Source organism: Brachionichthys hirsutus, chromosome 5, assembly GCF_040956055.1.
Source record: "Brachionichthys hirsutus isolate HB-005 chromosome 5, CSIRO-AGI_Bhir_v1, whole genome shotgun sequence".
Classification (NCBI taxonomy): Eukaryota; Metazoa; Chordata; class Actinopteri; order Lophiiformes; family Brachionichthyidae; genus Brachionichthys; species Brachionichthys hirsutus.
The window spans coordinates 11,670,087-11,690,021 of record NC_090901.1 but is presented as its reverse complement, the minus strand read 5'-3'; the positions used below and the strand labels follow the sequence as shown (position 1 = coordinate 11,690,021).

At 45.5% G+C, this 19,935-nt stretch overlaps 1 protein-coding gene across 1 annotated transcript in view; it reads right to left on the bottom strand.

The window, feature by feature from the left end:
* Positions 1-19,935, bottom strand: part of kcnq1.2 (potassium voltage-gated channel, KQT-like subfamily, member 1.2) — a 110,111-nt gene that overhangs the window by 79,028 nt on the left and 11,148 nt on the right. The window contains exons 3-13 of the mRNA XM_068739223.1: positions 18,710-18,836; positions 18,465-18,543; positions 18,268-18,364; positions 17,779-17,919; positions 13,994-14,104; positions 13,803-13,898; positions 13,093-13,230; positions 11,378-11,557; positions 10,621-10,636; positions 8,181-8,225; positions 7,012-7,129 (exon numbers count right to left, since the gene is read on the bottom strand). Coding sequence (XP_068595324.1) covers positions 7,012-7,129; positions 8,181-8,225; positions 10,621-10,636; positions 11,378-11,557; positions 13,093-13,230; positions 13,803-13,898; positions 13,994-14,104; positions 17,779-17,919; positions 18,268-18,364; positions 18,465-18,543; positions 18,710-18,836 — 1,148 coding nt within the window. The remainder of the gene's footprint in view (positions 1-7,011; positions 7,130-8,180; positions 8,226-10,620; positions 10,637-11,377; positions 11,558-13,092; positions 13,231-13,802; positions 13,899-13,993; positions 14,105-17,778; positions 17,920-18,267; positions 18,365-18,464; positions 18,544-18,709; positions 18,837-19,935) is intronic.

The following is a 19,935-nucleotide window of genomic DNA, read 5'->3' as shown; positions in this document are numbered from 1 at the left end:
ATTAAAATAATATTTCAATGGAAAATATCAAATGAAAAAATAATAAATAAATGAATGAAGAAATAAAGTGAGTTAAGAATTTTAAAAAATTGCTTCTGCTTTGGTTGATGTGAAATTTTGTGAAGCTAGTGAAGGATAAACCCTGGATAACATGAATCCCATTAAACAACATAAAATAAAATAATTGTAAAATTAGAAATATCAACACCACAAGTACTGTTCTAATAATTCTCGTGTTCTATGGCTGACCTATATGTTTAAACTTTAACAACACAGGTTTGGATAAGGTATTCAATTGTATTTTAATCATTAGTAAAATCATGCATTTTTTCAGCACCAGAAAATGCAACAAAAAAAGGCAAATTCAGAAGTGATTAATTATTTCCAAATACATTGATTAAAATAATTTTGTGACAACTCCTGGATTTTGGTAAATCTAAAAATAATAATAATAATAATAATCTCTCAGTATTTTCATTGTATGTCGTGTAAAAAGTGTAACATTACACCCTCTTTTATTTAGAACTTTTAGATTTGAAGCTCAGGCTTTATCTGAATGCATTCTGGGTGTTAGATTGTACTGTTTTGTACGGTCCAGATTACAGACACACAAACACACCACAGTCTTTTTATTTATTGAAATGCTAAACGGACTACACTTACATAGCGCTTCTTCCACCTCCACAGTGACCAAAGCACTTTACAATTAGCCTCAGATGCACCCACTCACACTCCAGTGGGCGACTGCTGCCAAGCAAGGCGCTGCCACGCCCACTGGGAGCAGTTCGGGGCACAGCGTCTTGCCCAAGGACACTTTGTGGACAGCCAGAGCTGGGATTCGAACCACTGACCTATCATACATAGGATAACCCACTCAAAGCCGCCCCATTGTTCCAGCTTCTCTCAGGTCGAGGAAGATAAAAAAAAAAAAAATAATTAGAGAATTTAATTTATTTTTAATATATTGTTATTTTGCATCTGTGGTGTAATTTATTTTTATTTTATTATTATTTTGCATCAATTGAGTAATTTGATATTAGTTTTATTGGTATTGTTAAATGTCGATGATTTATGTACGAAGGACTTTCAATGGAAACAAGACCGCAAGGGCTTTTTTGAAATGCTCCTCTTAGACAGGATGTTTGACTGTACTTGTACTGTAATACATGCTACTGTTTGACTGTACTTGTACTGTAATACATGCTACTGTTTGACTGTACTTGTACTCTAACATTCTATCTAATACATATATTCATCATCATCATCAGAATAAAAATCACAGAACATTTTCAAGGGTGGTACAAAGAGGAGAGTACCAGAAGAGTTGACCTGAGGGGGTGAGAAGTGTGTGTGTGTGTGTGTGTGTGGGAGTGACACACACACACACACACACACACACAGGTTCCCCCTCCATCTGGCTCCTGAGGCATTCAGGGTCCTGACCGATATCCCGCCTCCTGATCTGCTGCGGCAGCGAACGCACCGCGGTACAAGCAGCAAGGACGCTGCGTTCGCTTAAATGTGCCGCTGATCTGGTTTCTCCGTACTGCCAAGATGTCATCGAGTCAAACATCCGACCACAGCGGTCGGATTTCTCTCAGAAGCAAAGAGCGGAGCCGGAGCGGATTCCTGGATAGCGAGCGTGGTGAGGTTGTGAGCAGCGCCGGTGGAACCGCTGCGATAGAACCAGCTGGTTGTCTTTGAAGCGGTCAGAGTGATAAAGAACGAAATAAACCTCACTTTGAACTCGAAACCAGGAAGTCGCAGCTCCTCAGGAAGCGATCCTCATTTCATTCATGACATTCTCGCCTTCTCACAGACGAGTAGAGAAAAGCGTTCCAGCCATTTGTGGAGTGGCTTCATTAAATGAAACCGCTGAAGTAAACCCGTTTCATTCCTCCGACTGACCTCATCTCTTCGTTTCAGAGGCTCCATTTTGAAGCTTCTGATATTCCCTCTCAAATAGGCTCATATTTGTTCTCCTGACGCTGCAACGTCAGACTGAATGAGAGGAAATCTTGAAGGATAAAAGGAAAAGTTCCTTTGCAACAAGCCTAATATGAAGCAGCCAGGCGTTCCCCTTTCTGCTGAAGGACACATTCATTTCGCCCCCAATCTGGGTGTTAAATGCATTTCAGTGGAATCTTAGACGTTAAAAATGCATTTGTGTCAACGATACAAAAATAACCCAGCTCTCTGCAGGTCTAAAATAAAGCAGGGAATATTTCAGAACAATCACACCTCCAAAGTAGACACACCCACTCCCCCTCACCTCACGAGGGGACTCGTGATGCCTCCGCTGACCCAACACAGGGAGGCGTTCTTTCTGAGGGGTGGGGCAGCGAGGGCGGGAAACACACAAATGCACCATGATATAAGCTTTGCTGCGGTCAAAGCGTGGACTCGTATTGTCGCCCCCCCCTTTTGCCCAACCCCTTTCACCCTGGTCAGCAACACGCCCCTCTGTAAGAGGGGGAGAAACCACAGGGCCCCACAGACGAGCTCCGCCAACAGGCCCTCTATTCATCTCTGGGGCCGGAACACTGGGCCCTCTGATGAAGCTCCGGCACCTGGCTGCAAATCGACGCAACATCAGAGGCTGGGTGGTGGCAGGACTGGCCGCCACACCTGAATAAACCCCCCCACCATCAGGCCACATCAAATGGCTGGAGATTTTGAAAACCTGAGAGCCCAAGAGGAGGGCCAAAAAAAAAGAAAAAAGGACGCAAAGAGCGATGGAAGGCTTAAGGACTGGCTGTACAAACAGGCCAGTCAGGTGCTGCTGCTGCAGACGAGTGTTTTCATTAAGTGAAGAAGAGGGGGCGAAGACGGAGGGGAACTCACATAAAACGATGCCGTATTTACACAGGTGCCTCTAATACTGGAGCTGGGGGGGCCACTCCTCTAAGATACAGGGAATCATCTATATCAAGTCTGGGAATCCTCCAAGGAGACGGCTGGGCTGGGCCTCCGTTTGGTTTCTCTACAGTGAGAGGAACTGCCGGCTCCAGCGGGACAGAAACAGGAACGCTAGTGATGGTCGGGATCATTCCAGGAAACAATAGATGGTTAAAGTCACAGAATGCTCGTATTAATATAAGTTATCCAGAAACAGAGCTCCCCAGGAGAAAAAAAAACCTTTAGGGGGAACAAAGGATCAATTACAAGGATGACAGCGAGACTCCTCCCCTTTCTGTTGACTCCTCCTCTACTTAATTTTGTAATTAAAAATGTTTCCAGTAGTTAATGGGATTTTTGTGCCATTAGGGTGACGAGTAAATAATTTATTTAAACTCGTAAAGTAATTAATAATGTTTAATATCAGGATTCTATTCCGTAATTTTCCTATCATTAATTTCATAAAAAGAAGGGGGGGGTATCAGTTATTTTTAAGTTGGGAGGAAATAAATATCCCCACACAACCTTTATTTTGACAGACCCGAATAATGTAATATTCTAATTTGTCCTTTAGTGAGTTTAACTTGTGTATTTAACCTCGGTGTTATAACGCCCCGGTGGGACCGATAATAAGGAATAACAACAACGCAATCAGTCAAACAAAGTGCTGTGAGGAAAGATGGCGTTATAACGGCGGTGAACGGAAACACTAAATGTCACACGAGTGTGTAATTGTGAACAGCACTCAAAGGTCAAAGTTTCCCTAAATGCCCTCGGACAAAAGAGCGCAGCAATGACATCACAGAACTCGTCAGCCACTCGTGTCGGGAAAACAGCAATTTCCTGAGAGCGTGTTCCTCTTTCATGATCTGCAGGGCTGCAGGATGTCAACCGACACCGATGGCCGATAGTAGCCTGCCGATGGCCAGTAGTAGCCTGCTTCTAACGGCCATTAGCGCGTCAATTCACATTCGTTGCCCTTCTCTTTCCGCCATCAACAAGCATTACAGCAACAGCAGGCCAGGATGTAAACAACAAACGTTCCGTGTTTCTTGACACAATGTTGCTTTTACCTTCTCCTTCCAAAGACAACCTGACTGAGCTGGTCGTTACTGCTGATTTGGGACCGGCCCGGGTGGGCTGCACCAGAGCAGGATACCGAACCAGCGTACTGCTGCCTTTGTCTGCCGATGGGTTCAGTCTTCTTTATTAGACGAGCCAATAGAGCCAAAAACGGATCTTTTACGAAACGAGTCCCGGCACACAGAACAACAGACACTCCAGATGCGGCGGTTTGCCATCTTGTTGCATCGAGATGAGCGCTGGACAGTTCATTTGTGCAGTACTTGCTTGTATTTTCCAAACTGCGGCGAGAGGCCATAAAGCAGGCTGTTCTCTGAGTCACTGATGGTCCACCATAAAACCCGAGCCGCCGGCACCAACACACTCCCGGCCCGTACCGGAGCAACAGGAGGGTTTTCATTAATGCAAGATGGCCGGTATCAAGCTATCAAGCACTTCATGAAAATGCCTTTTATTGCCTTGGGTGTAATGTGTGTACTAAAAGACATCCTAACCGCGGCGTATGTGCCGATTGTATTTTGAGTGACAGTAAATAGAAACTGAAATACGTCCACAGGAATAAAGGCAGCGCTCCGATGCCGTGATAACACGAATCTGTCTTGTTGCTCATTTACTGCACCAAAACGGTTTTCTGTCTTTGTTCCAGAAGTTAGCAGAACCAAAATGTCAACAAACTGGGGCACAATTTGTTCCTTTCCTTCGCTTCTTTCATTAACTTTTCATGAAACAGCAGAACCCAGACAACCTTTCTCATTGTGTGTGTGTGTGTGTGGGGGGGGGGGGGGGGGGGGGGGGACATGGATCTTACCTCATATGCTTGCATCTGTGTATTTGTGTCTTGTGTCCTTACCTTGTACAGTTTGTCATTCTAATGCGAGGCAGTAAACCAAATATATTAAGAGGCGTTTTTGGATGTTTTCAGGTTGGAATGAATCACTGTTGACTCTCACATAGAGCCTCCTTAAATAACGTCTTCGTCAGCTCATTCTGGGTGCATGAACTTGAGAACAAAAAGGGGGGGGGGGATACCTCTGGGCTGGGGACTTGTACCACAAAAGATTTTTAAACTTAAAATATCCAAGGTTTTTAAAAAAGGACTGTGAATGCATTTGAGATGATTTTTTTTCCCCTCTTGACTGGACACCATATGTTTGAGACAGCCCTCGGCACCATCAATACCGGGATACAGTGTAGAAGACAGCCATACAGAGGACGCGCAGACAAAAAGTCAATTTGTTCAAAGCTGTGCACAAAAGATGCCAGTTGCTCAGCAGAGAGAGGCCCCCACTTGAAGAGGACAAGCCGTGATGCATGAGTCTCAGCCTGCGGTCCCTCATGCGGAGCAGCAGCGGGGCTTTCATTGTTTATCTCCGGCTAGCTTGTATGAGGGAAACTAATTAAGAGCTGCCTGCAGGTGGCCCATGCCTGCTTTTGCAGGTCCGAGAGCGGAGGAGGAGGAGGAGGAGGAGGACCGAGCCATACTCAGCAGGAGAAAGGGGTAAAGGCCTCGGGTCACAAGATTACACACTATGCTGCTCTCAGACAGAAGCAGGAAAGGTCTCCATTCTGTGGGTTTTACATAACTGATCATCACAATCACAGTTTATCCGGGTTGATTTGAGCCCAACGGTCAAACATTGTTTTGAGTTTTGGAAGTTTGAAAATACAAAAACATAGCATACACATAGCAAACAAGGATCCACTGGAATCCTTTGAGACGGGATCGGGATATGAGTGCATTTAGGAAATTACTCCTTATTCCTTCTTTTCTGCAGAGGGGATTTTTTATATATATATATATATATATATATATATTTATCAATAATATTTAAACATCTTCATACATTTCCATGAAACTGGGAACATGTGTATGCATGTTGAGTGGATGTGGGGGGGTGGAGAATGAAGGGACATATAATTATAAAGATTTATCAGCTCAGAGACGTAAATGTTTCTGTGAGTGTCAATGCCCCCATTGACACTCACAGACAGGGGGGGCATCCAGCCAATGGTGTCACGGTAATACATGACTGCAAGTGAAAGTTTCGGACCAAAACAACCTGCAAGCCATCATGGAGAAAAACAAGCGACCGACGACGACGACTTGAAAAGGCACAAAATACTTCAAGAATCATTTAAATATACGCTCTTCATCATATACAAAGGACCCTCCCAGGGGGCGTGGCCTGAGGTGTCAAAGGATGCTGCATTCACAGTGTTTGTTATTAATGGAAGGGAACACCACAAATACACAAGCGCCGCCCTGCGTAGCAATCAAGTCCTTCTCAAAGCCCATAATCTGGATGTAATGGTGCAACACGATGCTGTCCCAGTGGGAAAAGCACTCCAGCAGACCCCCGCCATTGGGATTAAGCCAGACAATAGGGTCGGACATGTTCTATGTGAACGCTTGGAACTGCTGATGGTCCAGAAACGACGCGTGGGACTGCTGCTCCGTATATAACGCTGAGAGGACAGGGATTAACCGGGGAGCTAATTGTGTTTTTGGGAGCCATTATTTACGTCCTCTGCTGCAGCACAAGTAGAAAATAACACGAGAGCTCTTTTCCTTCACATGAATGAATGAGCGGGTCGGAGGGAGGAAGGAACGCCGGCACAACGCATTCACAATTCATCCAGCAGACAATGAGCAGCCAATTCTCCATCGTGCGAGAGCATGTGGTGACAAGCCATCCCGTACCTTAGCATGCCCTTCAATCGCAGAGAGGGATTCCTTTGGCATTTCCCTCAGGACTAAAGGGATAATCCCTTTTACAACCCTCTGTACCTGATCGGGCCTCGGCCCTCGAGAGTCTCTTTAGCCCTCCAGAGAGTTCAACAAAACAACTTGACTCAGAGAGCAGCTCGAGGGGCTCTCCGGTCCGACAAAAGGCCCGTGATGAGGAGGGGAAACGAGTATTATATGTATGAATGAACGGAGGTCAGCGCCGGGTGATGGATCGGAGGGAGACGAGGGCTCCAGAGGGTTAGGGAGCCCTCATCTTTAGGGGGGGGGGGGGGGGGACTTACTGAGCTGTCACAGTCACCACAGGCATGGGGATGTCCTCACTCATCAAGTCCAGGTCATCCATCAAGCTGTTGGCGCGGGAGATGTCGATGGAGGTGCTGTTATCTGGACTCCTCTTTACTGCAAGGAGGATAAATAAAAGAACAATAAAGGCACAGTTCATCTGGAAATAACAATTCCATCTTTAGGTGGAAGTTTCAGAATCCAGAAATAATTTTTCGATGATCGACTGGCTGGAAGGAGTTTGTTACCTCCACCAAGGAGGCTACGTCTTTTGTCTGTCTGTCAGCAAAATGACTCAAAAAGGTACAGACAGCTCTGGATGAAATTTGCGTTTCGGCCTACTGTGCATTTAATATTAGAGATTTCTAACAAGCGTCGTCTGACCGCCGAGTCAATTCCACATCGGAGCATGTCGACGGATTTGTTGCCTCCGCCAATGAGGTTCTGTTTTTATCTGTTCCAGATACCCGTCTGGATACAAAAAAGAAAATCTGGATTCTCCCATTTACTTATAATGGAGGCTTTAAAAACAAATCCTATATTTTAAAATATGTATTCAATTCACCCACCAAAAATCACAGCCATAAAGGGGTCCGGTCCGCTATCATGTCAAATATCTTCTGGAACTGATCCAGAATGAGGTCAGGAAAAAAAACTCAATTTATGGATTCAAAATCAGTTAAAAATAAACTCTGATTCACTTCTACTTTTCATGGTTGGTGTCTAAAGAGACCAATGTGGACGGTGCAAATCCAATTCAGAGGGGAATGAGCAGCTTGGTGGAGGTCTGCGCTCTCAGAGTGCTTTTCTAGTTTTTATTTGTGTTTTATTATTTAAAAAGTTCCCATCAGCTGTTTCTGAAATGCTGCACCGCTGTTTTGCTGCAAAGCTTAAGATATATTTTGTAGAAACTTCTCCTGACTTTCTATTTCTTTTTTCTATCATTAGGTAAAATTTGTGTTTCATTTTCATTGGAATAAAATCGGTGCGTACCTGTGATGCTAGCGACGCGTAATTACCTCAAATAAACATCAGAGCGCATAGATCTGCCTCTCCAAGGAACTACTTAACATCGCGGAGGAATTTGCTCCTGACGTTAAACTAAACGATGGCAGCGATGAAACGAGCTGAGAGAAGCTGATGCCGAGTCGCAGCAGAGGAAAGATACCTGGAGAGCTCGGACAGCTCAGAGACGACCAAGAATGCTGAGGGCCTGAAGGCATGCACGGAAAATGAAAAAAGAAAAGAAAGGAAAGGAGGGCAGAAAGAGGACAAAGGTTAGAGCCGTTCATTATCAGTCGGTTGCAAATTAAAATGGAGGTTTTCAAAATGATGCCAAACAAAAGCAATGAGGGGATTCAAGAAAGTTTCAATTAAAAAAAGAACGGAAAGAGAGAGGGAACGACTGGGAAGGCGAGAGGAGAGGAATCAGCAAAGCTTTTAGCCACCTTCAGCTTCCTCACAGGATGAAGCTCGGTTAGCAATAATCAAGAGACAGCAAGCAGGGCTAGATAGGAAATCAAACTGATGGAGATACAGAGCTACAGAGAGAGGCTGGGCAGGGGGGCATCAAGAGATTCTCACAGACATGAAGGTGGGCGGGGCCAGAGAGATCATTAGTAAGTCGACTAAATCAAACAATGAGCGGTTTATTTCTGACCACTGGAGCTCCACAAAGGACGCTTATCAACACCCCCACAGCTCGACCTCACTTCAGTGTCCCAGACTCGGTCCCCGGGAAACGTGTTCATTCCTCACCATCGGCGCTGGCATCGCACCCAGAAAAAAAATAAATAAATAAAACCCAGGCCGGGCCGTCCCAGGACCAGCGTGCGAGTCTCTGCGCTTGGCTCTGGTTTGGTCCGGCTGGAGACAAAGGCCCAGCCAGCCAACGGGACTCATTAAAAATGTGCCTGGGCCACATGAGAAAGACGAGCGAGCTAATGATTAACACAGAGGGGTCCTTCAAAGACGTCCTCCACCAGCGGGAGGGACGCCGCAGTGACCCTCCCGCCTGTACGTCCACCATTCGTGTTCGCTCTCCAGGTATCTAACAAAAAAAGTGTTTTGTTTCCTCCTCACTTGAACATTGGCATAATTAATATTATGGCTGCACATTAAAGAGTAAAAGGAGTTGAATTAGTGCGCCTCAGTTTTACTGGAGAGTTTCAGGTTATAATTACTCCTGGAGTAATAATGACCGCCGCCTCCGCGAGGTGTTGTAGTCGTTTGTCTGTCCATCCGTCTGTTAGCAAGATAACTCAAAACGTTCTTGATGGATCTGGATGAACGTTTCAAGAGATGCTGGTAATGTTACCAGGAAAAAATTATCCTGAAGAGATCCAGAAGAGATCCTGGATTCTGGATCACTTTGAAATCTTTGTTAACATTGCCGTCAATGGAGCTTCAAAATGTGTTCCTCAATATGTCAGCTGATTGTTGACCGATATTTACGGAAATTTATGGAAGTCGTGCAGGGTGGGGGCCTCTATCTCACCACCGAATTACATCCGGATCGGATCCAGAATGACGTTAGGAAGAATTATCACATTTTAACATTGAAAACTCCATGTACGGATTCAAAAATCAGTTAAAAATACATCAACCCTGATTGTTTTTATAAAGATAGCAAGAACAATTTAGAACCTTTTGGTGATGATCCAGAACACCATGTGGATGGTGTACATCCAATACGGAGGGGAATGAGCTGCTCGGCGGAGGTCTTTTCTAGTTGGAACATGGTGCATGTTTCAATACGAGAATAAGAATGCTTTTTCCACATGCATTAAGACACGTGTTTGTCATCTAAGATCCACCAAATTAAGCAGGAAACCAATGTTTCCCCTCTTAAGTGGCCGCTCTTCTTGTGAAGATCTGCCTTCATGTCTCTGCAGCTCTTTTTATGGCTGCACGCTTTGACAGGAAACACTCATAAAGTCCATTTATTAACCTGGAGTCCGGGTCAATTCATTTGGAGGGGATGTCACTTAACACAGGAAGCTAAACCGCTGCCCCCACCCGAGCATCAATCGTAGACCATTTGCAAAAATCTTCATTGAAATAAATATATTCTGTTGTTAAGTCTATGTAGAATCCATTTTTCATCCGTCTTCTTTCCGCAGAGAGAAAACCTTCGTTTGGCTCCGTCGCGTCTGATGTCACACTGGAAAACTTCAAGAGACATAACGAGAAATTCCCACTTGTAACCTCGACAAACCAGCGTTTTAAAGTTTTCCCACTTAAGCCCAGTGTGAGTGTCTGTGGCCAGAAAGGGGGGGGACAACTGAGGCAGTAAAGATCTTGTAACCATGACCTCTAATCACTACTGAGGCTCTAATGGCTTCCATCTGGACAGCTGAGGACACCTGGCAGCCATCTAGGGCCTGAGGGGATTAGGATCGGGCCTCTGTTTACTGTGTGAAAACGTGAAACCAGGAAATAACAACTGCCGTAATGCGTGACGGTCCGAACTACAACGGATCAAAAGAGGCCGGCTATATTCAGGCGGCCGATGCTGGAAAACCGAAGACAACATGATGCTGACATAAGCATAATATCAGAGTATCCAGGGATCTAGGGGGGCGCTCCAGCGGTTTGCTTTCACCAACAGCTAGTAGTTCTAAACTTAGAACTGCTAAAATGTAATTCTTCATTGGATTTTTTTTTAATTCCATTTAAATGACCTGAATGCAAAACAACGCATTAAAACGTTGACTGAAATAATGGATTTTCAGATCCTTTAAAGCAGCATGACATCATTTCACAGCCCTCAAGATGAATTATTTCATCTAAACAGAACTGTATTAATGGAAGCAGAAGAAAGTTGGTTTTATTACTGCAGTATTTCCACTCATCGTCACAGACCTCATGGCCAATTGGCCTTAAACTGTATTTAAAGATAACTTTACAACAATATTCAAAGAGCGTGTCATTCGGAGGCCTTTAGTTGTGAACAAAATCCTGTTATTAAAAAGGACCAAAACGACGTCACCTGAATGGAGCAGCACTAAAATAGGTCTCACGTAATCACGGCTGGCCGAGTTTATCTCATCTTTAAAACATTAGGACATAGATTTGGACGTCAGACTAAAGAAATGGAGAGAGGCAATAACCCCTGAAGGAAGAGTTCACCGATAGATAAAGATTCAGTCGTTATCTTCTCAGCTCCAAGTAGGGTGAAGAACTTCTGGAGGCGTTCACACCACCCAGATGACCAATCATCGACTACAGGAGGTGATGAGGACATGAAGTAAGATAGACGGGCTGATCCCTGCAGACCTCGCCCTTTGATCGTAATGGCTTTCATTGTGGGGAATTTCTAACGCGCGTTTGATGACCAATGACGATTGTAGACCACAGTTAAACAAGCAGGATGTTACCTTCAACCGTCCTTCTGGGCTCCTCCTGGAAGAACGACGCGTCTTTCTTGTCCTCGTAGTCGTCAATGTGATCGTAGGTGATCTGGGGGATGGATACGGCTCTTTCTGAGGCCACGCCCATGGATCCATTGCCTCTGGACTTCAGCCTCCTCTTGGGTCCCCTTCTCTGACAGAGGAAATGTCGACCCAGTTACAACACAACAAGTGTCGACTCTTTATTTGGTTCATCAGAAGAAACTTCATTTGACAGACCAATAAATAAACCATCTTAAAAATCATTCATCACCCATTATTACTACTACTGTACTTTCGGCTTGTCTTATGAGGGGTCGCCACAGCAAATCAGCCTTCTCCACTTCACCCTGTCCTTTGCATTGTCCTCCCCATCAGCAGCCACTCTCATGTCCTCCCTCACTACGTCCATGTATCTTCTCCTGGGTCGTCCCTTAGCCCTGTTCCCTGGCAGTTCCATCCTCAGCATCCTTCTACCGATATAGTCCCTGTCTCTCCTCTGGACATGTCCAAACCATCAAAGTCTGGTCTCTCTGACCTATCACATAAACACACCTGTTACTTTCCTCCTCCGTATTTGTATTTGCAGATCACAATGTCATCTGCAAACATCACATTCCAAGGAGCTTCCCGTCTCACCTTATTTGTTCGTCAATCCATCACCGTGGCAAATAAAAAGGGGCTCAGAGCTGATCCCTGGTGCAACCCCACCTCGACACTAAACTCCCCTGTTACTCCCACTACACACTTTCATCAAAATCTTTCATCACCTATATCGATCTATTATTATAGTTTATATCCATCTGTTCCTGTGACCTTTCTAACCATTCTTTCATCAATATTTCTTTTTGTCTTAAAGACCATTGAGCTGCATGTCTTGCATGAAATGCCCGAAAAAAATTAAATTCAACGGTGCCCCCCCCCCCCCCCATCCAATCCATCGACCCGCTGACCGAGGCCAACGTCATGACCATGGCTTTCATTGAAACACAATTATTTGGACTCAACGGATCAGACTTTGGCAATAAAACCTGGCTGGAGTTCAGCCCAAATACCCGAGATCCAAATGAGTCATTAGCAGAGAGAGATTGAGACTAACTGTAACAGACAGTGAGTTGCAGAGAGGGAACGTTGAATAGAAGGAGCGATTGAGTCGAGGGGGAGAGGACATCGTGAAAGAGAAAGAGCGAAGTTAAACTGAAGAAACATGAGAACAAAAAAAGAGAGCAAGGAAAGTCACATGCCGGCACAGAAAAGAGCGGAAGCAGCCTCCGTTCTGGCCGGTACACGTGGGCTCAGTGCTACACAAAGATTGTTTTGTTGTTGTTCCAGTAGACAAAGGTTTACTCCCATGAGGAAGGCAGCAGTGACATCATCTCATCTGACTGAGTCTTTGTTTGGTGGAGACAAAGGCCTCGAGTCATCCTGGAGTCAGGCCCCCTAGTGTGTGTGTGTGTGTGTGTGTGTGAACCTTCATGCTGTGATGCTCAGCAGCAACGTAGCTAACATTATTGTGAAATGAGACAGTTCAGGTAGTCTGATGTCTGGAGATGACCTTTTATGCTTGACACATCAAGGTCATATCATCCCTTTGGCCAAAATGACCCAGAAACGAATGATACTTTCTATTTTATGCACACAGAAGGAAAATAAAAGTTACAATCTCAACTGGTTGACCAGGATAGGTACCGATATATTCAGCTTCCTGGTGTTCGGGCTGGAGTTGTCCGATTCCACCATAGCGACAGCCTCCGGCGTTAGAACGTACATTTTCCACGTAGCAGCGCAGCCGCCTGGTTTCTCTGCTGCGTAGCACCTCCAGAGTGTCTGAAGAAGACGGGTTCGAGCAACAACAAATATTAAAAACGAAGCATTAAAATGTCCAGCAGACATTTAGGTGTCACAGGTGTTTAAACTGCAGTCGTGTCTCGGGGCAACTGTAATCCCCATGATGCTTTTGGCACAACACAACTGCTTGTGCGTCTACCGTTTCACTCTTGGCACGTGGGATCCAGCTAACCTTTTACATGGCTTACTGGGAATTTGGAGCCGGCAAAGGGCGTTAAGGTTTTTCTCTGTTTCGTTTCCAGTGAATGCTGAAGCTGGCAAATACCCACAAGGTTTGCACCTTTAAAAAAAAAACAATAAATCAGGATCCGACTGGAAAGACCTTGTGTTCACGCCCATGAGCCAATGCATGGTGTGGAAGTCACTGGCTGCTCTGACATCAGCTGCTCCAGTCTGACCTGATTATAAACATACTGTACATCGTAGAGTAATAAGTCGTGTTCTTAAACGCTAGTACAGTTTGGCTTTTGTTTTTTTACCGCAGTAATATGCGTCATGAGTGTTTATTACACGTCTTATTACAAGGCCAACATGGCTCCATTGGATACTACCTGGATGAGGCAGGCTGCAGCAGGGATCTGCCTGTTGAAATGCTTCTGTCTCTGCTTCTGCTGGACTTTGAGGGCGAACCCAGAGCCCAGGATGCCCTGATTGGAAATCATTGTTGGTTAAAAGTGAAAGGGAATGGGTGGGGTGGGGGGGGGGGCATAATCTCATTTCATAGGATTCAAACTATATTTACGGCAGGCAGAGCGAAGAAGGATATGGCGAAGACGCTGAAGCAGGAGGCGATGGCCTTGCCTACCCACGTTTGAGGGATTTTGTCTCCGTAGCCGATTGTGGTGACGGTTACCTAAAGACAGAGATTAATGAGGCATCTGTTAAATCCGATCACCGGCAGACTGCAGACGACTGTTCAACCGAAACATCCTGCAGAGTTCGAGTTAAAGGGACACCATCGCAGTTAGAAGCAGCAAGGCAGCGTCTGTTCTTTAAAATGGTACATTTTAGAATTGAATTTATCCAAAGACTCCAAACGTTCCCGCAGGCCGCTGCTGATGAAAACGTCGGCCGACGCAGGGCCCTCGAGGCTTCGCAGCAGCAGGAGCTGGACAATGAAGGGAAAGTTCATCAGCCACGCTGGCCTCGCTCCACAGCCATCAGCGACGGGCGAGGCCGTTTGAGGCTATCGCTCCTCAAAGGGACTAAAAACTCCCAGCCACTAATCCTTAGCAGGAATCTGCAGGGCTGAGGTGTGGTGGTGGTGGTGGGGGGGGGGGACAAATGCCTCTCGCATTTGCATGTACACCCATTCTGAAAGCCGAGCCAATCTTGACACATTCAGAATGCTCTTAGCGTCCATGGGGCATCTCACAACGAGCGCGAACACAAAGCGGCTGATGTAAGGTGAGATACTTAAAAGGGTTTTGGGAGTTTAAAAAAAAAAAAAAAATTGTAAAAGAAGGAGCTGGGGAGGGCAGGAAGGGCCGGGGGTCGGTTGGAGCGGGAGGAGTATTGGTTGGTTTAATCCCTCCTCCACAAATCCCATGACTAAACAACATCCAAAGAGCATCAGAGTGGAATGGTCGTCAGTAAACACCTCTCCAATGTGTGTGTGAGTGTGTGTGTGTCTATTGCGTGTGTGATTGCACATCACCCCCACCCCCCCACCAGAGCTGGATCCCCACCAAAAATCCTAAATCAGGGATTTTTTTTCTAAACCTTCAATAGATCCAATAATCACATCAATATTAGTCCAATTTATAAAGACTGTACTTCCATTCCATGTTGGGGGGGGAAAGTGCCTTGTCCCTTTTATAAACTAAATATTTTTTCGTGAATTCATTCTTATTCACATTCACAATAAAATAATATTTCTGTGTCATTGCCAAACAAAACACTTATTTTGAAATGATGCTCTTGAGGGTCGTAGAGGTCATGCAGAAAGTCTTCATGAGGGCTTCTTTGAACAATAAATACACAATAAATAAATACTTTTCACTAATCTACCTTCGCCTAAATAAGGTTTGAAGAGAAAAAAGGTTTCTATACATTTAATGATGTTTAAATTATGGATTAGGGACCAAAAACAACAACACATGAATTATGGAGTGAGATGCATATAAAACTATATTCAGCCTGCCTTCTGGTTAATGTATCGCATGTAGAAGTTATTTATTGCTATTTAAGTTTTCGGTATGCAAGAAGAAATACGCTTCAGCAGATTTGTATCGCCCAGATTCCACCGTTTCTGCAAAAGCAGCACATATGCAGTTAATTTCCTGTCATAAGTTAACAAACCAGAATGACACCCAGAGCACGCCACACCAGATCCGGACCCCCACCAAAAAAATCATGAAGTAAATCACATGCATCTGGATGTACTTCCGAAGGCTCCGTCATCTCAGCTGGTAGCTGCATGTTTCGGGATCTATTTGTGACTAAATGGAAGCTAAATAAAGATTAGCCCAAAAGCATTTCTGTTCCAGCAGCTCCGGATTGTAATCTGCACTGGGATTAAGCATGAATGTGGGTGAGGTTATTTTAGCTTTAGCATTAGGCTAGTTTAAATTAGATTATCCTATCTTGAATTAACTTAGTTTAGGTTAGATTACATATTTGAGAACAACTTGTGGAGGGGTTGACCGTGGGTTAAACAGATGTGTAGAATACTCCGTCTTGGGCAGGGGTGGGTGGCATTCTATGCTGCTCCAGAACCTGTATGCACTATTCCGTATTAATGGTGCCTTCACAGATGTGCAAGTTATCTATGCCACGGGCACTAACAACCTCCCATACCGTCATAGATGTGGGCTTTTGAGCTTTGCACTAACAACAATCCGGATGGTCCTTTCCCTCTTTTGCCCGGAGGACACATCGTCCATGATTTCCAAAAACAATTTGGAATGCGGACTCGTCCGAGCGAAGCACGCGTTTCCGTTTTGCGTCAGTCCATCAGAGACGCTGGTGGTTGGCGGCCGCTTTGTTTGGTCGAGTTTTCACTTGCATTTGGAGATGTAGCGACGAACTCTGTTAACTGGCAATGCTTTCTGAAGTGTTCCTGAGCCCACATGGCAAAATCCTCGACACAGTGATAGCAGATTTTAATGCAGTGCTGCCTGAGGGGTAGTAGGTCATGGGCATTTAATGTTGGCTTTTGGCCTTGCCGCTTACGTCCAGAGATTTATCTTTTGATGATGTTACAGAACACAGATGATAAAATCCTACCCACCCTTGCTTGTGAACGACTGAGCCTTCCTAGGATGCTCCTTTTACACCCAATCCTGACACTCACCTGTTCACCTGTGGAACGTTCCAAGCAGGTGTTTTTTCTTTTTTTTTTTAGCATTCCTGAACTTTCCCAGTCTTTGTTGAACATGTTGCAGCCATCAAATTCAATATGAATGAATATTTACAAAAGAACACTAAACTATCAGTTTGAACATTGAATATATTGTCTTTGTAGTGTATTCAATTGAATGTATGTTGAAAAGGACTTGTAAATCCCTGCATTTCGTTTTATACAACGTCCCAACTTTGGGGTTTGTAAAAAGTTCACTGCAAATTTTACTTTCATTCTGTTTCATGCTGTGGCCTGGTTGAATATATGACTGGCAGAGAGAGAGAAATATGAATGATGGCGTTGGATCGTCCTCTAGCCGTGCCCAGACCAGCACTTCCAAATGTTGCATTGATGCCATGAGAAGGAACTCGAGCTCAGCTCAGCGTTCACCAATCCCAATTTCAATGAGCGCACAAACACTCACAAATCTGGCCTCAGGACGCTCCCAAAAACAAAAAGGTGCAAATCCCCAGACGTCATTCTTCTGTCTGCATTGAGAACGGAGCTACAGCTTTTCTTCAACGTTCAATGGAGCAGCGAGGAGCGCCGTGACCCCCCGCCCCCACCCCCCTCGGGCCCTCGTTGCATAAAGGTTGTAATTTCACAATTAAGGTTTTAATTAAGGGAACTGACACTTTATATTAGTGCTCTAAAAGTTCTTTGAGCCGAACAGCCCAGAGGTGAATGGTTATTACCGTCTCTTTGTGGCGTGCTGATCCCTCGCACAAGGCTGCCGCCGGCTTCTCATTACGCTGCGCTTTCAATTCAAGTGTTTAATTAACTACTCTGGAAATCCGAGCTGCTGAACAGAGGGGGGGGGGAATAAGCGAAAGCAGCGCTGCACGGAAAGCATCAACACACCTGCCTCTGTGTGGAGTGTTGCTGCAACAGACGCACGCCACGCCAGCGAGGAGAATAAAAACACAAGGACGTTAATAATTGGTTTAACCGCGGCGGCGAGTCGTCGTCTTTTATTCCTCGTGAGTGTATTGTGCAGGTTTTGTTTGTTGCAGCTCCTCAGAAAGAAGAATGCAGGCATGCGGGATGTGGCCTTTCAGGGATGTTGGGCATTCAAGGACCTGAATAATATATGCATTTGCAGAAGAAGAAGAAAAAAAAAAACTTTTTGAAAGACAAAAACAGGAGTAGCGGATTAGTGTCTGCTTCACAAAGAGTCGCCTTACCACGCCCCACCACAGGGCATCGGCGTAGCTGGAGAAGCCAGTCTTCCCTTCCTCGTCCACCGCATCCTTTTCCGCCAAGTAGACAAAGTAGGAGGAAAAGATCAGGCCGAGGAAGCCGATGTACAGGGTGGTGATCAGCTCCTGCAAAGTCGAGTCAACAGAAGATGGTAATGTAGAAATGCTGACAAAAAGAAAAATACGATCGCTAAAGATGGTCGTGTTTCAGCAGAACCTCAGACTGATCACTTATTTCTTTTCAATGATCAATCCTAAATTTGGATTTGGCATGTTGTTCAAATATACGTCAACACATCAAACCGTTTAGGAGGAGGTATCGACCTTCTGCTTCTCAGAAAGTCCTTCAGTACACATTATTATTATTATTATAGATGCTATGATGGATATAATTATAATTAATACAACAGATCATTATTACTCTTATAAACATTTGCGTAAATGCACAGCATAAGCCTGAAACCTTCCACCAACCTGTCGATGAATAAAGACTACAGATCCCAGGAGCCTCCACGTTCCTCCTTGTCGGTCCACATGGAGCATGCGCAGGATTTGGAGGAAACGAATGCCCCTGAAAGACACAAGCCCGCCTCGTCGTCAGTCTCCATCACTTCTGAACACCGTCCAGAAAGGAGCGAACGACGGCCTGAAGGGGAAGACGCTCGGCCTACCTGATGGCAGACGTGGCAAACACTTGGCCGTTGGAACCGACGCCAAGCACAATAATGGAGGCAACGACCACGATCAAATCTGTCGGGGGGGGGGGCGGGGAGAACAAGATAGTCCGACAATGAAACCAAGCAAAGTAAAGTTAAGCCTGAGATTGCCTGGAAGATCCAAGTCTTTGATAGAAAACAAGAACAGTTCATGACGTGCTTTGTATTCAATGGGAGCAAACGGGAAGTGCCAGGCACACCTATGATTGATATGGGCTTCCTGCTAAAGCGAAGGCGCCCTTTGATGCCGGCGTACTTGCTGCGGCAGCCTGCCGACCACAGCCGGACCATGTACTCTGTGCCAAAGAACAGAACCAGCACAATCTCCTGTGGGGGGGCAAACAAAGAGCAGGAGTTACATTCAGCCTTTCACAGGCAGACAATGAATGTGAAACACATACAGGACAGGGGGGGGGGGGGGTGTAGATAACGCAAAGATAAAGCCTCCAGACCATTCTGATCAATCACCAAGATCTATAACACGACACCAGGGTGATGAAAGGTATGTGAGCCAGAGGACGAGAGACGGCAAGGTGGTCCAGTCGGTACCGAGAACCACCCAGGTGGGAAGACGGAGGACGATAATGACTGATGACAGCTCACGCTGAGACCGGGCCAACGGCAACGTGACGGGAACGGGAGCGAAGGCCTCCAACGACGCATTCTCCCAAACAAGACGGAGGACGGAGACAGGATGCAAACGGGACCGGAGCCGTCAGCACCATCAGGACAGGATTTAGTTGTTGTTGTTTTACAGGGAATTTTACCAAATGAAGCTCGCACAGGAAACAGGAAACCTTTGCACACTCAGGCTGGACTTCCTTTGTCACGCTGTTCTCACCTCTGTCTTATTTACCCGCTATCAGAGTCCAGGGCCAGAATTTATCAGCTGCTCTCAGCTGTCCAATGGCACGGCGACACACGCCTCCGTTGTCGGCCAATCATCTTCGATTCCCTCCGTTACGTCTCTCCTGCTGCGGGTCATTCCGAGCAGCCTCCACCGCCTTGCATCATTTCATCTCATTTGCATATCTGACTGTCTCTCTCCGACACGTTCTGGGTTCTGTCCAGGTCCGCATCAAATAATAAACTGTCCCGTAGGTTTTAAATCGCCCTGCTGAGAAACCAGCCGACCAAATGGGACCTGGGTGGAACCAGAAGCGTTGGGCTGAACTCTTTACTGTTTTAAGTCGCCCCCGAAGCTTCACCTGAGCTTCCCTCAGCGAGTAGAGTTTTGTTTTGGGGTGAACTGTTCCTTAAACTAAGCTCGCCTCTGTTGTTTTTCCTGCCCTTTGTGCAGGCGTAATATCTAACCACCATAGTATCTGTAAAAGCCCGCGGCTACGTGGGTGGCCGCCTCCTTGACTGCCTGAAACGCCTGCTCTCTTGCATGAAACTGAAAACCAACAGCCCTGCTGCAACAACA